Source organism: Plecotus auritus (genome assembly GCF_963455305.1).
Source record: "Plecotus auritus genome assembly, chromosome: 6".
Taxonomy (NCBI): Eukaryota; Metazoa; Chordata; class Mammalia; order Chiroptera; family Vespertilionidae; genus Plecotus; species Plecotus auritus.
In genome coordinates, this window is record NC_137773.1 from 95,413,789 (window position 1) to 95,434,893 (window position 21,105).

General features: G+C 47.6%; 2 protein-coding genes across 2 annotated transcripts; one reads left to right on the plus strand and one right to left on the minus strand.

Annotated features, from left to right (window-relative positions):
• Positions 1-11,764: 11,764 nt before the first annotated feature.
• Positions 11,765-12,760, plus strand: LOC308249864 (olfactory receptor 10H1-like; the record flags this gene model as incomplete). The annotated part of the gene is made up of 1 exon (XM_080671891.1): positions 11,765-12,760. One exon carries the CDS (start codon positions 11,765-11,767, stop codon positions 12,758-12,760), a length of 996 nt encoding a protein of 331 aa, XP_080528017.1.
• A 6,892-nt stretch (positions 12,761-19,652) lies between these two features.
• On the minus strand, positions 19,653-20,645 carry LOC308249865 (olfactory receptor 10H2-like; the record flags this gene model as incomplete). The annotated part of the gene is made up of 1 exon (XM_080671892.1): positions 19,653-20,645. The coding sequence occupies one exon, from the start codon at positions 20,643-20,645 to the stop codon at positions 19,653-19,655; it is 993 nt and encodes a 330-aa protein (XP_080528018.1).
• Between the last annotated feature and the right edge of the window lie 460 nt (positions 20,646-21,105).

Genomic DNA, 21,105 nt, shown 5'->3' on the forward strand with positions numbered 1-21,105 from the left:
ATCTCACTCATTTATGGAAAATAAAGAACATTATAACCTGATGAACAAAAAGATAGATACAGAGGCAGTAAAGCATCGAACAGACTGTCAAATTACAGCGGGAAGGCTGGGGAGTGTTGGGGAGTGGGGGAAGAGATCAACCAAAGACTTGTATGCATGCATATAAGCACACCAATGGACACAAGACACTGGGGGGGGGGGGGTGCGATGAAGACATGCGGCAGGGGGTAGGGGAGGCTGGGGGAAGGTCAATGGGTGAAAAAAAGAAGATATATGTACTACTATGTGTAATACTTGAAACAATAAAATAAAATAAAATAAAGAAGTCTTTAAAAAGTTAAAACTCAACTTGAAATGCCTGCACAATATTTTTTGGTAGGTTAAAGTTTAAGAGCTTGGCAAACTTTTTTTTTTTTTTTTTTTTTTAACAAATGGATAGATGGTAAGTGTTTTTGATGTTGTAGGCCTCATATCTTTGTCACAACTACTCAACTCTGCCACTGTAGCACAAAAACAATTATAATATCAATTAATGGGCATGACTGTGTTCCAATAAAACTTTATAAAAACAACCAGCAGATCCACATGTTGTTTCTATTATATATACTGTATACTAGAGGCCTGGTGCACGAAATTCATGCATGGGAGGGTGTCCCTCAGCATGGCCTGCACCCTCTCTAATCTGGGACCCCTTGGGGGATGTCTGACTGCCTGTTTAGGCCAGATCCAACTGGCAGTCGGACATCCCTCTCACAATCTGGGACTGCTGGCTCCTAACTACTCACCTGCCTGCCTGATTGCCCCTAACCACTTCTGCCTGCCAGCCTGATTGCCCCCTAACTGCACACCTGCCAGCCTGATTGATGCCTAACTGTTCCCCTGCCGGATCAATCGCCCCCAACTGCCCTCCTTTGCCAGCCTGGTTGCCCCTAACTGCCCTCCTCTGCAGGCCTGGTCACCCCCACTGCCCTCCCCTGCTGGCCTGGTCACCCCCAACTGCCCTCCCCTGCCAGCCTTATCGCCCACAACTGCCCTCCCCTGCCAGCCATCTTAAGGCAGCCATCTTGAGGCAGCCATCTTTGTGGCAGCCATCTTGTGGTGGCCATCTTGTGATGACGTGAGGGCATCAGGTGAGGTTGCGAGGACCACCTAGGCTTTTATTAGTATAGATATACTATAGGCCTGGTGCACAACATTCATGCACTGGGGGTGGGGGTCCCTCAGCCAGGCCTGCACCCTCTTGCAGTCTGAGACTCCTCAGTGGACATCCCCTGAGGGGTCCTTAGCGCTGCCAGAGCTGGGAGCTCTGCACTTGCCACTGCCGCTGCACTCACCAGCCATGAGCCCAGCTTCTGGCTGAGTGGCGCTCCCCCTGTGGAAATGCACTGACCACCCGGGGGCAGCTCCTGCATTGGGTGGCTGTCCCCTGGTGGTCAGGGCGTGTCATAGCAACGGGTCGTTCCGCTATTTGGTTGATTTGCATATTAAGATTTTATTATATAGGATATTTCAGAGAGGAAAAAAGAGGGGGAGAGAGGGATAGAAGCATCAATGATGAGAGAGAATCATTGATTGGTTGCTGCTACATGCCCCCACAACACAGGCATGTGCCCTGACTGGAAATCGAATCCTGACCTCCTGGTTCATAGGTCAATGCTCAACCACTGAGCCACATGGGCCAGGCCAAGGAGAATGTTTCTGACAGAAACACTATTAAGGCATAAGAAACAGAAGGCAAAGGAAAAGATTGGTAGACTAAGTTAGTATTTAGGATCTCTTCTAAAATCTTTTTTAAATGCCTGCAAATTAATAAGAACAAAACAATCTAATAGGAAAGTGAGAAAAGGCTTTGAATAGACATATCAAAAAGAGAAAACCCATATGGCTTACACACAACAGAGATGTTCAATCCCACCAGTAATTAGGGAAATGCAATTAACGTGACAAAGGGAGCCCACTTGACAGCCATACTGGCAAAATTAAGTTTCACACCATCAGCGTTAGTGAGGGTGTGGGAAATACATCCTCCGACACACGGCTGCTGGGAGTGTGGCTTAGCATAGCCACTTGAGAGCTTAATTTGGCAATTCTTAAATTTAAGTATCATGTTTCCTGTGACCTGATCATTACATTACTTAACTTTATTTGAATCAGTTAGTGCCTTGTGTAGTAAAAGACGGACAAGGATATGCATTGCATTCCTCCTAATAATGGTGGAAAATTGGAAGCAACCGAGGTGTCTATCAGTTAAGTATGCACTGCATATATTCATAAAATTAAATGTTAAACTAATTTTATAAAAGTAAGGTGGTTCTGTAGCAGTGATTCTCACCTGGGGGTGATTTTTCCTCTGTGGGCACATTTGGCGTTGTCTGGACACATTTTCTTCATGGCTGGGGTGGGGGGTGGGGGGCTACTGCCATCTAGAGAAGCTCAGTTAATTGTACACAGATGCTGTTAAACTTCCTGCAATGTCCCGCCCGGCACCCACACAAAGATGATCCAGCCCCAGGCTGAGAAGTCTACAAACTAACGGAGGGAAAAGCCAAGTTATAAAGAAGTACCTAGAGGACAATCATACCTGTGTTAAAACACACAGTGTGGAAACATAAAATTAAACGTAAAATTACCATATGGCCCAGCAATTCCACTCGAAAGGACTGAAAAGAGCCTGGCCCGTGTGGCTCAGCTGGTTGGTGCATCAACCCGTACACTAAAAGGTTGTGGGTTTGATCCTCAGCTGGGCCATGTACGGGAGGCAACTGCTAAATGTTTCTCTCACATCGATGTTTCTCTCTCTCTCTCTCTCTCTCTCCCTTCCTCTCTTTAAAATCAATTAAAAATAATTGAAAAGAATTCAAACAAATCCTTGTACACAAATATTCACAGCAATACTATTAACAATAACCAAAAGGTGGAAACAACCCATGGTGAGTGGATAAACAAAATGTGGTCCATCTACACAATGGACTATTACTCGGCCATCAAAAGGAATGAAGCACAGACACATGCTACGAGATGGATGAATCTCAAACACATTATGCTGAGTGACAGGAGCCAGACTCCAAAGACCAATATTGTATGATTCTGCTTATGTGAAAAGTTCAGGAGGATCCAAGATGGCGGCGTAGGTAAACACCTAAACTGCTGCCTCGCACAACAATTTCAAAACTACAACTAAAAGACAAAACGTCTATCACCCAGAACCACGGGAAAGCTGGCTGAGTGGAAGTTCTACAACTAGAAGGAAAGAGCAAACAGAATTGAGGGGTGCACAAGCGCGGAAAAGCTGAGGTACGGAGACGCGCGAATCGGGAGCACTGCAGTTTTCAACCCGAAGGGAGACAAGCTCCCGATTACTCCGAACTCCAGTTTCTGGGGAGACGCGGGGGACCCAAACTCCTACGGGGAGAAGCTGGACTGTCTGCCGTGGGGTCGGAAAGTGAGAGTGGCTTGCTTGCAGGGCTGCGTGCAGGAATAATTGTTTACTGTGCTGGGGCACAGGACGCAGGGACGCAGTCGGAGACGCAGAGCAGACTTCTGGCAGCCATGGCTGTTTGCCACGCCCTAGCTTAGTGACGCCCTGAGACCCCGCCCCGCACAACCTAGGAACCCACCCAAGCTCCCAGCAGCGGCTTTAGCATATGAATGGTCTGCCCTATCGCAGCTTAACCTAGCAAACTTGCAGCCCGGGTCAGACAGCTCCAAAAACTCCAAACCCCAAGAAAAGAGGAGAAAACTGTAGTTCTCACTGTAGCACTTGCTGGATGGCCTCAGACAGTAGCTGACCTGCACCCCACTGGAGATCCAGAAGCCAGTGTACCTAGTGGTCAGTGTGAGACACCAGATTTCAACTCCTCACATCCATAAGTGACACATTCAAGAGGCAGACTCAGTGAGCACCAAAGCCCCACTGAAACAAGTCCTGCACCATAAGTGTGTCTCCAGCACAGCAGTTCTTCCATTATAGACACAGCGGGTCCTCACAGCCAATTGGCCTGGAGGTCAATTCCTCCCAGTGTACCAACAGCAATCAAGGCTTAACTACACCAAGACTTTGCACTCAGCCCACAAAGGGGTGTACCAAAGGCGTCCACCTCAAGTGATTGGGGAGGCTGAGCTACTGGCCCCTATAGGTCACCTACCACACAAAACCACTCCATCAACACAAGGAAGCAGCAAAATGTGGAGACAAAGAAACATGTCACGAATGAGAGAAATGGAGGAAAGCAAACTACTGGACGACATAGAGTTCAGAACCACATTTATAAGGTTACTCAAGAATCTTCTAAAAACCGCTGAGGAACTTAGTGAGACCTTGAAGGATCTTAATGAGAATGCCAAAAAAATGGAAAAGGACCAGTCAGAAATTAAGCATACACTGTCTGAAATAAAGAATATACAGAAACTCCACTGTAGATCAACGTACCCCAGGAATCAAACCAAAGATCTGAAACATGAGGAAACAAAAAACACCCAACCAGAAAAACAAAAAGAAAAAAGAATCCAAAAATATGAAGATAGTGTAAGGAGCCTCTGGGACAACTTTAAGCGTACCAACATCCGAATTTTTGGGGTGCCAGAAGAAGAGAGAGAGCAAAATATTGAAAACCTATTAGAAGAAATAATGACAGAAAACTTTCCCTACCTGGTGAAAGAAATAGACTTACAAGTTCAGGAAGCACACAGAACCCCATACAAGACGAATACAAAGGTGACCACACCAAGACACATCATAATTAAAATGCCAAGGGCAAAACACAAAGAGAGAATCTTGAAAGCAGCAAGAGAAAAACGGTTAGTTACCTACAAGGGAGCACCCATACGACTGTCAGCTGATTTCTTGGCAGAAACTATGCAGGCCAGAAGGGAGTGGCAAGAAATATTCAAAGTGATGAACAGCAAGAACCTACAACCAAGACTACTCTACCCAGCAAAGCTATCATTCAGAATTGAAGGTCAGATAAAGAGCTTCACAGACAAGAAAAAGCTAAAGGAGTTCATCACCACCAAACCAGGATTACATGAAATGCTGAAGGGTGTTCTTTAAGAAGAGGAAGAAGAAGAAAAAGGTAAAGATAAAAATTATGAACAACAAAGTGACATCAAATACATACCTACCATCAAGTGAATCTAAAAATCAAGTGAATAAAAAATCTGAAGAACAGAATGGACTGGTGAATATAATAGAATCAGGGACATAGAAAGGGAGTGGACTGACAATTCTCAGGGGGGAGGGGGTGTGAGGGGTGCGGGAAGAGATTGGACAAAAAGCTTACACCTATGGATGAAGACAGTGGCGGGGGATAAGGGCATGGGGTGGGGTGGGGAATCAGGTGGAGGGGAGCTATGGGGGAAAAAAAGAGGAACACCTGTAATAATCTGAATAATAAAGATTTATTAAAAAAAAAAAAAGTTCAGAACAGAACTTGCAAGTCCATTGAGACAAAAGGCAGGACAGTGGTTGCCAGAGACTGTGGGTGGGGGAATGAGGAATGACTGCTCATGGGGACAGGGTCTCCTTTTGGGGTGATGGAAATGTTCTGGAACTAGATAGAGGTGGTGGTTGCACAACACTGTGAATGTTCTAAATGCCACTGAATTGTCCATTTTATGGTACATGAATTTTACCTCAAAACAAAAGTACAACAAAACTCCACATCAGTACTCATTTTATGGGCTTGCGTTTGTTCATATGCCACATACAGACAAGGCTGGAAGGATGCCCATCAAATTTATTAGCAGGATCGCATGGCTGGTCACTGCATAACTTTTAGCCTTACTTGTGGTGTTTCAATTACTTACTTAATAAGAAGAAACAAATATTTGTGTGTTTTTTATTTTTAAAATATTTAAAAAGACATTTAATTGTGCAAATGACCTGGATGTGGACGGATGAGGTAGAGGGCCATGTCAGGCAACCTCCTCAGCCCCCTGGGCCCCAAACCCCAAAATTGCATAGCACTGGGCTCTGCTCAGCCCCTGAGAAGCTCAGTTAATTGACTTGCCCCTAGCAGGCAGGGAGGGAGGGACAGAGAGGACACTGTCCCCTCGAGATTGCCCTCTCCTTTGCAGAATCCCCAGGGCCCCAGCCTCCCTGGCAGCAGAAGCAGAGGCAGTAAGGACCAGAGAGAGAGGAGGCAGAGGGCAGGAGCAGAGGTGACATAGATAATGCAGGTGAGGCTCAGATAAGCCCCTGCCCAGCTCGCATGCTCAGGGCAGCAGGCTCCTCACCTTGCAGCCAGCCTCACCTGTACAGCCCTCATCCGCAGGGCAATGCCACGCTGGGGCCTTCCGCTGGGGTGAGGCAGAAGTAGGTGCAGAGCCTGGAGCCCCAGGTAAGCCACCTTCCTTCCCTTTCACCTGAGCAGGAGACACCTAGGAACCCAGCATCTACCCCGAACTCAGAGAAGCCCCCTGTTTATAAAGCTCCTCGTACAAATTGAGTCTGTGGGGGGCAAGGGAGAGGCAGGCAGCAGGCAGGGCACTACTTCCTAGCTCCAAGGCCATGTGGTGATGATGATCTTAGGTGGAAGGTTCATTGGACAGGTGCGAAAAGTCAAGTGCCGAGAGAAGAGCTGCCACTCCAAGGTACCCAGCACACCTCTCTCCTCTGTGTCCTGGCCAGAAACCAATGGTGAAAGCATTGGGACGGGGAGAAAGAGAGAGGCAAGAGGGTTCAGGATTGAGGGACTCCGGCCACCTCCCAGGGGTGTGAAGTATGGGGGAGGGAGGAATGGGTGGGATCATGGAAAGGAGTTAAGGATGAAAAGAGGGAGAGAACGCAGAGGTGGCTGAAATGGGAAGGAGAACCCAGAGGGAAACGAAACAGCTCATTAAGAAGAGACAGCCAGGCCGGGGCCGACAGGCAAGGCAAGTAGGACCGAGAGACAAGACAGACCTAGCCTGCGGGTCTCAACCAGGGGAAGTTCTGCACCCCCACCCTGCCAGGGGACATTTGGCAATGTGTGAAGATTTTTTTAAAAACCCCTCACTGGAGAATATGTTTCTTTGTTGATTTGAGAGAGAGAAAGGAAGAGAGAGAGAGACAGAGAGAGAGAGAGAGAGTGAAACATCAGTGTGAGAGAAAAACACCGAGCCTCCCATACACGTCCTGACCAAGGATCGAACCGGAAACCTAGGTACGTGCCCTGACCGAAAACCAAGCCTGCAGCCTTTTGGTGTATGGGACGACGCTCCAACGGAGCCACCTGGCCAGGGCTGAATATACTTTTGATGCTCACACTTGAGAGATGCGCCTGGTGCCAGGGATGCTGTGCAACATCCTGCAATGGACGGGATGGCCCCACGGTAAAGAATGATCCAGCCCCAAATATCCCTAACGCGGGAGTCGGGAAACCCTGCTGAGGGGTATGTGTGGGCAGGACTTACCCATGAACGTGTGGCCCCCTGAGTCTGTGGGTGGGGATTGGCCTCACTGCCGGGGGTCCCTCTAAGTTCCAGGCAGCCGGGTCTCCCAGATCGCTCACTCTCTGCTCAGCTTACTTACAGAGGAACCACTAGGTGTTCTCCTGGTGGATCGATGCCAGGGCGTTAACTGCCCTCTCTGATGTCCTGGACACACACCCATCATGGTACTATGGCTTTACATTTTAGAGCAGTTTTAGGTTTACAGAAAATTGAGCAGACAGCACAGAGAATTCCTATAGCCTGCCTTTCTCCCTGCAGAGTTCCCTTCATGAACATCCTGCATTAGTGAGGTACCTGCATTACAGCTGCTGAACCAATATTGACACATGATGTGTGTTTTTTCAAATTTGAAAATGAAATGTATTTTCTTTTCTTTCTTTTGTCTAAAGTTTTACATATGTCTTTTTTTTCCCCAATTGCCGCCCCGCCCCCAGCCATCCCCACCCCGGGTCAGCCCCCACCGCCCCAGTGTCTGTGTCCATTGGTAATATGCATACAAGTCCTTTGGTTGCTCTCTACCCCCCACCCCTGCAACCATTTGTCTCTGGATCTATTCTTGTTCATCAAATTATGTTGATCATTATATCCCACATATGACTGAGATCATGTGATATTTATCTTTCTCCGACTGGCTTATTGACACATGATCATTAACTAACACCGCCAGTTCACCTTCAGGTTCACTCTTGCTGCTGCACATCCTGAGTTCTGACAAACGCACAATGTCATGTGTACCCCAGGACAGTGTCACACAGAACAGTTTCACACCCTAACAAAGGCCTGAGTTCCACTGTCCATCCCCTCCTCTCTCCCCCTGAGCCCTGCAGCCACTGATCTTTTTACTGTCTCCATAGTTTGACCTTTTCCAGAATGAACCAGCAGCTCTCTTAGCTGCATTCTGCATCCCCATCATCTCACCAGGCGGCACATGCAGTCCTGGGCCTCCTCCTGGGGCGTGGCTGGCTCTTGTCTTCTCATCGTTCCCCGCCCTTTCTTTCCTCACGGCGGGGGTTTGGGGGATCTTAATTGAGAAGGGAGTGTGCGCATGGTGAAGCCAACACGTCCCTGGTCCTGGAAGTGGCCGCTGACACAAGCAGCCATCAGTCAGGGTGAGTGTAAAGAGAATTAGGAAAAGATAGGGTCAATCAGATGTAGGTTCAGACCTGGAGCTGTGGTCCCCACGCAAGGGATGTGTCTTCTGTGGGATTCAGCAGCCACAGCTGTAACCAGGGGTAACGGCCCCTGCTCCATCACGTCGCGGTAAACATTTAATAAGAAATGCGTGAGCACAGGCGCCTGGTCCATAGTATTACCGAGCCGAGCGAGGGGTCGCTGCCTGAAGCACATGGAAGCCAATACGATGGCCCTGGCTTTGAGAAAAGAAAGCGCTTTCATTTGTGAGTTCAGCCGGCCAGGGGACAGGAGGCCAGGCTCAAACCTGTCTCCTTGATCCAGCGTGTGGGGCAGGATTCAAGGGGTTTCAGCACCAGATCTTCCTGGACAACGGACCCTTCACCTCTGAAAGGGTTTTGGGGGTCAGGTTCCGGTCACGTCTGGTCGTTTGTTTCTGTGGGGGGAGCAGTTAAGTGTTCACAAGTGTTACTCGTGAGTGGTGTTCACACGTGTTGCTCCCACACTTTGGTTCTGGGTCTTGTTAGAAGCTGGATAGGACAAGTTCGAGCTGGTTCTGCGGTCACAATAGCACACATCAAAATCCAGGGCCAGAGACAGTTGCGTCTCCAACAGGACTCATTATGATGAGGTAGGAGCAAGGATTTTTAAACTCACTCAGTGATTGTTGTTTTGGAAGCACCCAGGAATGAGGAACCAAATCTGCTTTGTGAAGAGCGTATTCAGAGGAGGTGACATTTAAGCTGAATCTTAAAAAATAAACAGGAATTTGCAGGTGGAGAAGGGAAGGAAGAGGCTCTGGGCAGAGGGAGCCTGTCAAAGGATTGCACCTGCTTTCTCTAGATCCTGTCAACTCAGGAGACTTTGCCCCCCACGGGGACATTGGCAATGTCTGGAGACATTTTTGGTTGTCATGACTGAGCAGGGGCTACTGGCTGGTAGAAGCCAGAGATGCTGCTAATCACCTTACAGTGCAAGGGATGTCCCCCCCCTCCCTGTGCCACACACACACACACACACACACACACACACACACACACACACATACACACACTTCATAGCAAAGAATGATATGGCCCCAAGGGCCAAGAGTTCCACAGGTGAGACACCTTGCTCTAGACATTAGAGAACATGGAGGCTTGTGAGCACAGCCCAACGACCCTGGTCTCGCCCATTGGAGACCCTTTTTTCCAAGTCACTGACTTTGACTCATCCCTGTAAGATCTCAGAGTGACAGGACTGAGCAGGTTTGTTAGGACCACCGTTCTGGGGACCTTACAGGCAGGCGCTGACCCAGAAGTAGAGAAAAGATGCAAGTGATTCCAGGAGAGGGAATCCAAGAAATTCTGGAAACCAGTGATGTTTGGGGAATGCAGCCTCCAGCCACCAAAGTGTCTGGTCCCTCCCTCGTGTCTCGGTATCAACCTCTCAGGGCTTGATCAAGGATCTAAGCCCACGTAAAAGGCATTTACTGTTTTCTTTTTCCTATTTTTAAAGTTGTGGTGAAATACACATAAGAGAAAAATTACCATTTCAACCATTTCATAGTACAATTAGAGGCCCGATGCATGAAGATTCGTGTAAGAATGGGCCTTCCTTCCTCTGGCTGCTGGCACCGCCTTTGCTCTGGCCTGGAGCCACCTTTCCACCTTTCCACCTTTCCACCTTTCCATGCTGCCCAGAGGCCCGGAGCAGCTGGGGTGGTGCAGAACGCCTGCGTCGTCGCCATGGCAATGACGCAAGCATCCTGCCCCTGGCAGCTTGGCGCCATCTTTGTTGGGTTAATTTGTATAGTCACTCCTGATTGGCTGGTGGGCGTCACGAAGGTATGGCAAATTAGCATGTTACTATTTTATTAGGTAGATTCGGTGGCAATAAATACATTCATGATGATGTGCAACCACCACCTATGTCTAGTTCCAGAACTTTTTACTACCCCAAAAGGAAGCATCATACCCACTGGCAGTCCCTCCACATTCTCCCATCCCCCTAACCCCTGGCAAACACTAATGTGCTTTAAGCTGCTACATGAATGTTCACAGCAGCACTATTCACAATAGCGAAGGAGTGGAAACAGCCCAGATGTCCATCCACCGGTGAATGGACAAACAAAACGTGGTCCATCCACACGATGAAATATTGTTTGGCCATGGAAAGGAATGAAGCACTGACACAGGCTACAACATGGATGAACCTTAAAAACATGCTGAGTGAGAGAAGCCAGACCCCAAAAGGCCCATATCGTATGATCCCATTTATGTGAAATGGCTAGAACAGGCAAATCCATAGTGGCAGAAAGGAGATGAGTGGTTTATTGCCTTTCAAACTTTACATGGCCTAATAAAATAAGATCATTTAACAATAGGTAAGTTATTCATAAAGAAAGACTGATCTCATTAAATCAATGTTATTTACTCAGCATAGACTAATGTACCTTTGCTCACCTAGTGCACTGTTTTAATTATCATAGGTAGTGCCAACTGTGTGACAAATAACATTCCAAGAATAGCTCATTTACTTCTCACGAAGGCCATTTTAGGTAGATATGGGCAAATGGAGGTACCGAGAGGTGAAGAAACTCTCTCAAGTTTATACAAGAGGCAGAGCAGGGATTCTAACTCATGTTGGCAGACTCCCACGTCCCTTTGTCTGATGGCTGTGTTGCATTGCCTCAGAACGTCCTGACATGGCTCATGGGAGCTGGAGAAAACCAGAACATTATTCCCACACAGTCCCCTGCCTCTGATTTCTGGCATGGATACCTCCAGAGAAAGAATCTGATTGATTCATATTAAGTTGGAGGTGCGCACTGGTCCAAGGAGTTGTCCTTATGGGGTAGGGACGGCTCACGGTATCTGAAGCTGTGAGAAGAACATGATTTATCGGGAGGGGGCAGGAGGGCAGAGCAGAAATGGCTGCTCTGAAGGAACATTTTCATTTTAGGAGAAAACCTAGAGGCATAGTCCTTGGAGACAGGCAGCCATGGGTTCAAGTCTTGTCTCGGCCATTTTAACAGCTTCACCTCAAAAAAATTAGACTCTGCACCCCAAATATTCCCAATGAGTATGCTAGATACTTAAAGTGGTGGTGATAAAGACAGCACCTTCCTCACCAGGATGAGTAGAGGATTGAATCCTAGGCTGCACAGAGTGAGGACCCAATCAATGCCACTGTCATTGATCAGAGCAGCCCCTTGAAGATGATGACCTTTCTCCATCCAGGAGCTGACCTCTCCCTGTCACACCTCCCCCCAGGCACAGCCTCCATGCCCAGAGCCAACCTCTCAGCAGTGTCTGAATTCATCCTCATTGGCTTCTCCACCTTCCCCCACCTTCAGCTGATGTTCTTCCTGCTGTTCCTGCTGATGTACCTGTTCACGCTACTGGGGAACCTGCTCATCATGACCACCATCTGGGGCGAGCGCAGCCTCCACACGCCCATGTACCTCTTCCTGTGCGCCCTCTCCACCTCCGAGATCCTCTACACCTTCGCCATCGTCCCGCGCATGCTGGCCGACCTGCTCTCCACCCACCGCTCCATCGCCTTCGTGGCCTGTGCCAGCCAGATGTTCTTTTCCTTCACGTTTGGCTTCACCCACTCCTTCCTGCTCACGGTCATGGGCTATGACCGCTACGTGGCCATCTGCCACCCCCTGCGCTACAACGTGCTCATGAGTCCCCGTGGCTGTGCCTGCCTGGTGGCCTGGTCTTGGGCTGGTGGCTCGGTCATGGGGCTGGTGGTGACAATGGCAATTTTCCACCTCACTTTCTGTGGGCCCAACGAGGTCCACCATTTTGCTTGTCATGTGCCTCCACTGTTGAAGTTGGCTTGCGGAAATAATGTGCCAGGTGTGGCCCTGGGCGTGGGCCTGGTGTGCATCACGGCCCTGCTGGGCTGCTGTCTCCTCATCCTCCTCTCCTACGCCTCCATCATAGCCACCATCCTGAGGATCCCCTCCGCTGAGGGCCGGCACAAGGCCTTCTCCACGTGCGCGTCCCACCTCACTGTGGTGGTCGTGCACTATGGCTTTGCCTCTGTCGTCTACCTCAAGTCCAAGGGTCCCCAGTCTCTGGAAGGAGACACCCTGATGGGCGTCACCTACACAGTCCTCACACCCTTCCTCAGCCCCATTATCTTCAGCCTTAGGAACAAGGAGCTGAAGAGCGCCATTAAGAAGACATTCTTCCCTAAGTTCTAACCAGAAAAAATACGACAATCTGGGAGGAATTCCTTGGAACAGGTGAATTGGGTTAGCTATGCTACCATCAGAAATGGCACCTGGTATACATGTAATAACCGATATTTGTTTGATGCTTTAAGCTTTGCAACGACCCTTGCAGGCAACATTCCAATGGTTAAGTAGCATCAAAGATGTATTCAGGGTGGAAGTATGTATGAGATGAGAACAGAGAAAAGCAGATTCAATGATTTCAATCTGTTGCAGGATGCTTTGTCAGGTAACATTAAACCTGGAATCTGTTCTTTTACTGCCAGAAGCCAGGGTGCTCTAATTACTCCCACTTCCATCAACCTATATTGCAAAGAAAAATGGGGTCTGTCAGACCCCCCACCCTCCACTGGGTAACAACAGGTGGCTACAACACTGGTATGGTAAGACTACAAAAGTCTAAGCCAGATTCCAGCAGCGGAGACCAAAGCACCCTAAATTTCAGCATTGCACAGACCTGTGCAGTAGCCGTTAGAAACGGTAATAAGCAGACTTACAGAAAAAGTCAAGAAAACCTCTGCATTTTAAGTGTGAAGCTTGAGCAGCTGCAGAGAGACAGAAAAGTCTCTACAGTTAGTTCAAGGGGCAAAGTCCCACCATGAGAAATCGCCTGCTTTGTTAGAGGGTGATGTGGTTCAGGGCCAGTGGGGGTGGGGTTGGGAGGGTACTCTTTGTTGAACCACATAATGAGTGCAGAGCCCAGGATAAAGCTCACACCAGCGTAATGAGACCTACCCATAGGTATGAGGGGGGAATTTCAGATCGACTGTACTACACAGTATTTATAATTTGTTGAAAATATGTGTATTCAAGAGAATGACACATACTTGTATGATATCATTTATATGTGGAACATAAAAAAGCCTTACTTGTAAAAAACAGAGTAAAATGGTGGTTACCTGGGGCTGACGGATGTGGGAAATGGGGAGATGTTTAAGGGTACAAATTTGTAACCAGTATGTGAATAAGTCCTGGAGGTCTAATGCACAATATAGTGATTATAGCAATACTGTATTATGAACTTTAAAGTTGCTAAGAGACTAGACCTTAATTGTTCCCACCACACACACAAAAAAAGAAATTATAATTATGTGACTGGTTTGGTCAAACAATTGAATCGATACCCCTCCCCTGGGAGCTACCTTTAGGCCGCTTTTGCTTAGACCACATTCCTTTTGCTTAGACCACATTCCACTTGCTAAGACCATTATCTCTCCCCTCCCCTCTGGATCTTTCCAGGATCTGGACTGTCCAGAGAATTCTCCTCCCAGAAAAAGCCCGCCTAGAGTCCTTTAAAATCTCTGACTCCCCGTCCCTGGCTTCTGGCACTATTTTGGGGCTCAGCCCATCTGGTCTCCAGATGACCTAGTAAATTTATAGTCCCTTACCACGTTGGCCTCATGCATTCTTTCTTCGGCGACCCTAACAGTGAGTGATAAAGGTGTTAGTTTATGCTATAGTGATAATCATATTGCAATATATAAATGTATCAAATCAACACATTGTATACCTTAAACTTATATGATGTTATATGCCAACTATAATATCAATTAAAAAAATAAGATTTCCTTGAAAACTTAAGTTGTTTCTTAATATAAGTTTATACATTTATTTTAAAATAACAATTTATAATAATACGTAATGGACACAAGTTTATGGTGGTGCTGTTGTACATAACAAAATATAATTTAAATGCCCAATCAAGAAATTGGCCAAATTAGCCACAGTTAGAAAAAAGGAAATATGTGCATTCCTATTTAAGTTGAAAAGTCAACTATTCATCATTTGTCCTAAAGTTGAATTCTTTCTCTAGAACGTGAAGCAGTAAAAACATCCCGTGTTAACATGAAGTGGGAGGATTTGGAAAACAATTTCAGTGAAAACTGGGGAGCCCCAAGCATCTTCCTTTGTAGAATATACAGCATGTTTCCCATTAACTCTGCACATACGGGGTCTCATTACGGCCTCGCAATGGAGGATCAGGGCAGACAAACTCACATCCACTTAATTTGTGAGAGAAAAACCTGAAGCTCAAAACCGTTGCATGACTCATCCAAGATCCCACTTTGTAGGGCCAGGTTTCCAATGTAAATCTTTTCTGATTCCGATACTTGACAGTGTCTTCCTACAGTGGGGTTTGTGGGTCCGCTGTCCAAGGAGGATCAGTCCCTCTTCAAATTAAACACTCCAGTATCCCAAGCGCTTTTAATCCCCAGGCTGTTGAAGCAGTAGTTACGATAATATTAAAATTTCATGTTTTGCTTGATGAGCTTAGGATCAGCGGGAGAGGAGTGAGTCGAGAAAATGACCAATTGGACCCACCTACTTTGATGTTTTCATCTTGTATCAGTGCAACAGAAGTGGGACCTCATGAAGAGGGCTGTGGTCCAGCAGGGGGCGCCACAGGGAGAAGCGCTACTTCACCTGAGCTTCCTCACCTGTCTCCCTCCTCCCAGAATCTCCTTCTCCAGGAATAGCCTGCTCTCTATGGTCCCCAGGACTCAACATCATGGCCACAGCAGATGCAAAGGAGACCTTGCTCTCTCAAAAGATAAAGAGAGATGCTTTGGGAGAGGAGAAGGGAGTAAGGGGGGGGGGGAGAGGGTCAATTGGGGAAGGAAGGGGACATCTGTAATACGTTCAATAAAGATAAATTTTTTAAAGAGAGAGAGATGCTCTGAATTGTAGATAGGGATAGGAAGTGGTTAAATGATGAAGCAAAGTGGCCTTGGTTAAATCACATTCATCTTTTAGCTTCAGTTTCCCATCATGAAAATGGGTTAAATAATATTGTCTCCACTTCTTTTTTTAAAAATATATTTTATTGATTTTTTACAGAGAGGAAGGGAGAGGGATAGAGAGTTAGAAACATCGATGAGAGAGAAACATCAATCAGCTGCCTCCTGCACACTCCCCACTGGGGATGTGCCCGCAACCAAAGTACATGCCCTTGACCGGAATCGAACCTGGGGCCCTTCAGTCCGCAGACCGACGCTCTATCCACTGAGCCAAACTGGTTAGGGCATGTCTCCACTTCTTAGGATAGTTCTGAGAATTAAATAGCATTCTCTCTGCAGGACAATTGACAGTGGCTGGCACACAGTAAGCACTCGATCAATGCCAGCTTTTCTAGATCTATTTAATATTTGTGGGCTTCGGTGTCTCAAATTCTGTGCTAGTTCTGGGAATACAGGGATGGGCTTGCTGCTAGTCCCTGTCTTTGAAAGTTTCCATGGTGCTGGGTGAAATGATACACACAAATATCAGTGCTCTTGAGATGTGGATACATGAAAAGGGGCATGACTGCTGTAGCTTGGGGTGCACCAGACAGGCCTTCCCTCATTCCTATATTCCAGGGGTTCTCACCAGTGTTCCCCCTGCCCAGAGCACACTTGGAAGTTTCTGAAGACATTTTTGTTTCTGTTCAAACTGCAGGAGAGAGAAATGTGCTATAATATCTAGTGGGTCAAGGCCAGAGATGTTGCTCAACATCTTAGAGTGCACAGAACAGACTGTACCACAAAGAAGGAGCCAGCCCCAAATATCAACAGTTCAGAAATGACAACGTATTCATTCAAGAAACATTTATGGAGCACCTACTTTGCTCCAGGCACTTTTTTAGACACCACTGGGGGGTTACCATGTTGAACTAATTAGACATGACCACTGACCTCAGTGGTTGCATTTGAGAGGGGAAGATGTGGCTATTAAACCACTAATCACGCTAATGAATATATGATATATTGTGATAAAAGCTGTGAAGAAAAGAAAGGAGTTGCTATTAGGGCTGATAGTAGAGATGGTGACTCAGTATGGGGAAGTCCGGGAAGGCTTTCCTGAGCAGGTGCTATTTAAGGTCGGACCTAAGGATGCGTAGGAGCAGGCGCTCCAGGTAGAAGCAGCAGCAGGTACAAAGTTCCTGAGGTCCACGGATGCTTGGTTTATTGCAGGAACAGCCAGGGAGCCAGTGGGGCTGGAGAGCTGAGAGGGCTGGGGGTTAGAGTTGGAGATGAAGCACGAAGGGGACCACACTAGGGTTTGTGCTATATCCGAAGGCTATAAGCAGAGAGGTGATCTTTTATATTTTCCCTTCACAGAGGTCCCTCTGGCTGTTGAACAGAGGCAGCTGGACTGGGGACAGAGGAGGGCAGGGGTGAAACATCCTTGAGGAGGGGACCGGACTTTCATCCACAAGCAAGGGGGTGGGGCCAACACTTCAGAAGAGCAGAACGGGAGAGGTGAAGGCAGCAACTGCATCTCTCAAGCTGGCCCTTGCCTCCAACAATTCACACCGAAACACTGGGGGAGAGGGGTCTATAATTAGCACAGATGGGGCCCCTGAAGTCTGGAGATCTCCCCATCAACAGCCATGCTCTGTTCTCCAGGTCCTTTAATCACCTCTCTGGGCTCTGGCCCTGCCTTGGGGAAACCAAAGAATGTGGCACAGAGGGGACCATTAGGCAGGAATGACAAACAGCTAGGGATGCAGGGGCTGGGAAACTTCAGAAAATGAAAGCTAAATAATGGAGGGGAAGGAGGATAGGATCTCTGGGGGCTGGGGAGGTCCTGGCGGACACTAGTGGGCAGAGGGGTTGGGCTGTGGTGTGGAGGGTCAGTAACCCCAAACCCTGTCTGTTTGCACCGACCTTTTGGCATTTATTCCTATTTTCCATCACCAGATAAGGATGGCTTCAATTATTGGTCCTTTGAGAGAAAAGAAATGCAATGTTTTTTTTGCAGGGGGGCGGTGTCTGGAGGAATCTAGGGTCAGGCAATGAGGCATTCACCTTGACTACCAAATTTAAGGGGCCACCAAAAAAGTGTAGGAATCAAGATAAATCACAAGTAATGAAATATTTTTAAAAATAAAAATTAATGCAAAACTTTCCTGATGAATAACATATCAACATTTGAAATAAAGACAGGATACAATACAGCACTTTCACAGCCCTGCCTCACTCCGTGGGGCCTAGAATATGCCCCTTACAGAAACAACACATGTTCACTAAATTCAACCTTTTAGATGGTTTTCCATTTACAAAACAACTGATACCAACTAAAGAAGTAAAAATAGGCTTTATTTAAACTTCAGAAGGCATTGACATTGGTCAACCAAATGAGAACACGTTTTTTTCTCTGATGACTACAGGGAACCACACTCAGATATAATCCAGAAGCTCCCTTTGCCGTCAGTTCTTTCAAATTCATACAGTTTGCATTCTTACCTGTTGTCCAGGACAACCAGTATATTTCAAGATGTTTCCAGATCTGTGATTAGCTAAAGAGCACTGGAAATCAGGGAAGGCTTTCCTGAGGAGGTGCCATTTAAGGTCAGACCTCCGGATGTGTAGGAGGAAGAAAAGGTTGCTCTGGGTCGAAGCATCAGCATGTGCCAAGCTCCTGAGGTCAGAGTGCATTTGGTTTATTGCAGAAACATCCAGGGAGCTAGTGGGGGGCTGGAGAGGGCTGGGGGATAGAGTTGGAGATGAAGTGCTAAGTCAACCACACTGCAGTTTGTACTGTGGCCTACGGCTATCAGTGGAGGGGTGATCTTTCAGCTTGCTGGCCACTTAAACATCCTTCATACGTGACAACTCAAGAGAGACAGTCTTATCATCTGGGACCCCTTCACAATATACAGGGGAGGCAAAGAATGTTCCCAGATACTTCTAATTAGATCTTCACAATATAACCCAGGAACATGGCTTTAAAAGGAGTCACAATTTTCATTAGGGCAAACAGCTTCCTGTTTGAACATGACACTTCCATATCAGTGCATCTACAGCCAGAAACCCTACAGCCAGTTTTGTCGAGCTTACGACATGTCTCAGTTCTCTCACGCTGGCTGTTCCTTCCTAACCACCCGAGAACAGCGTATTTATCGCTTTGGGCTCATTTCATTGGTGCCAACTAAAATTGGTCTTCTCTTTCCAATCTAGGTCTTTATTCCTTCTTGGAAAAGATGGGCCTCCCCGGAGTATGCTTCTGAGCCCCAGCTCTGACCATTTGGGGGCAAGACCATTAGCTAACAGACTTAATCTCTCTTTTTTTAAAATATATTTTTATTGATTTCAGAGAGGAAGGGAGAGGAGGAGGAGATAGAAACATCAATGATGAGAGAGAATCTTTGATCGGCTGCCTCCTGCATGCCCCCCACTGGGGATCAAGCCCACAACCCGGGCATGTGCCCTGACTGGGAATCGAACCGTGACTTCCTGGTTCATAGGTTGACATTCAACCACTGAGCCATGCCATCCGGGCAGACTTAATCTCTTTATATCTCAGTGTTCTCATTTTCAAAGTGGAACTAATTTGGCCTCCCTTGTGAAATAGAAGAACTGATATGTGTTAAGCAGTTAAGACCATACCGATCATTAGACATCAGGAAATGCAAATCAACACCACAATAAGTTACTACTAGAGTAGCTACAATAAAAAGGACAAGTTAGTGTTGGAGAAATTGGAATTCTTTTACACTGTTGGTGGGGATGTAAAATGGTGCAGCCACTTTGGAAAACAGTCCAGCAGTTTCCCAAATGATTAAACATAGAGTTACCATATGACTCATTAATTCCACTGAGGGGCAGGTATATACCCCAAAATGGTGATGTGGGAATGCCCTATTCCATGCCACTGTCGGGCACAGGAAACAGGAAGAAGTTGACACACAAGGTCAATATTGGGGAGGTCATTACCCCCAGTGAATCGAAGAGAAATGAGGTCAACCAGATTGGGGAGAGGGAGTACATCTTGAATTTACAGAGCACTTGCTAAGGGTGGAGGTAGGGGGAGTTCACATATAGGAATCATCACCAATGAAGCATAAATATACACAATTTACAGATGGGAGACTGAAGGGTCTTCACCCGCCACATTCCCTGCCATGAAACCAGCCCCGTCGGGAGCCCTGGAGAAGGATCCCGCTGAGGAAGGTCCTCTTCATGGCGCTCTTCAGCTCCTTGTTCCTGAGGCTGAAGATAATGGGGCTGAGGAAGGGCGTGAGGACTGTGTAGGTGACGCCCATCAGGGTGTCTCCTTCCAGAGACTGGGGACCCTTGGACTTGAGGTAGACGACAGAGGCGAAGCCATAGTGCACGACCACCACAGTGAGGTGGGACGCGCACGTGGAGAAGGCCTTGTGCCGGCCCTCAGCGGAGGGGATCCTCAGGATGGTGGCTATGATGGAGGCGTAGGAGAGGAGGATGAGGAGACAGCAGCCCAGCAGGGCCGTGATGCACACCAGGCCCACGCCCAGGGCCACCGTGGAGACGTTGCCCCCACAGGCCAACTTCACAAGAGGTGGCACATGGCAGAAGAAATGGTGGACCTCGTTGGGCCCACAGAAAGTGAGGTGGAAAATTGCCATTGTCACCACCAGCCCCATGACCGAGCCACCAGCCCAAGACCAGGCCACCAGGCAGGCACAGCCACGGGGACTCATGAGCACGTTGTAGCGCAGGGGGTGGCAGATGGCCACGTAGCGGTCATAGCCCATGACCATGAGCAGGAAGGAGTGGGTGAAGCCAAACGTGAAGGAAAAGAACATCTGGCTGGCACAGGCCACGAAGGCGATGGAGCGGTGGGTGGAGAGCAGGTCGGCCAGCATGCGCGGGACGATGGCGAAGGTGTAGAGGATCTCGGAGGTGGAGAGGGCGCACAGGAAGAGGTACATGGGCGTGTGGAGGCTGCGCTCGCCCCAGATGGTGGTCATGATGAGCAGGTTCCCCAGCAGCGTGAACAGGTACATCAGCAGGAACAGCAGGAAGAACATCAGCTGAAGGTGGGGGAAGGTGGAGAAGCCGATGAGGATGAATTCAGACACAAAGGTGTGGTTTAGCCCCAGCATGGCGGTCATACCTGGTGTGGGAGAGAGGGAAGAACTTAGTGGGTAGGTTCTCTGGTGAGTTCTACCTGGGAGGACTTCCCTGAGGGGCCTCTCCACCTCTTCAAGTCATGGCTAGTTTATCTGCAATATAACATTCATAATAATGGCCTGTGCTTCACAGAGCCACTTGAGGTTTCAATAAGGTCATGCATTTCAAATGCTTACCACAGGTCATAGCACATAGCAGGAATTCAATAAATAAATAACAATTTTATTATTATTACTACTATTTTTAAATCCCATTGTTTAGGGACTCAGGGTCTCTATTCAGTTCCACCTGGATGGAGCTGTACTGAACAAGAGGTCACTACCCAACATGCATAGAAGCCAATGCTATGGCACTGGCTTTGAGAAAAGAAAGAGCTTTTATTTGTGAGTTCAGCCATCAGGGAGACAGGAGGCCAGACTCAAATCAGTCTACTTGATCCAG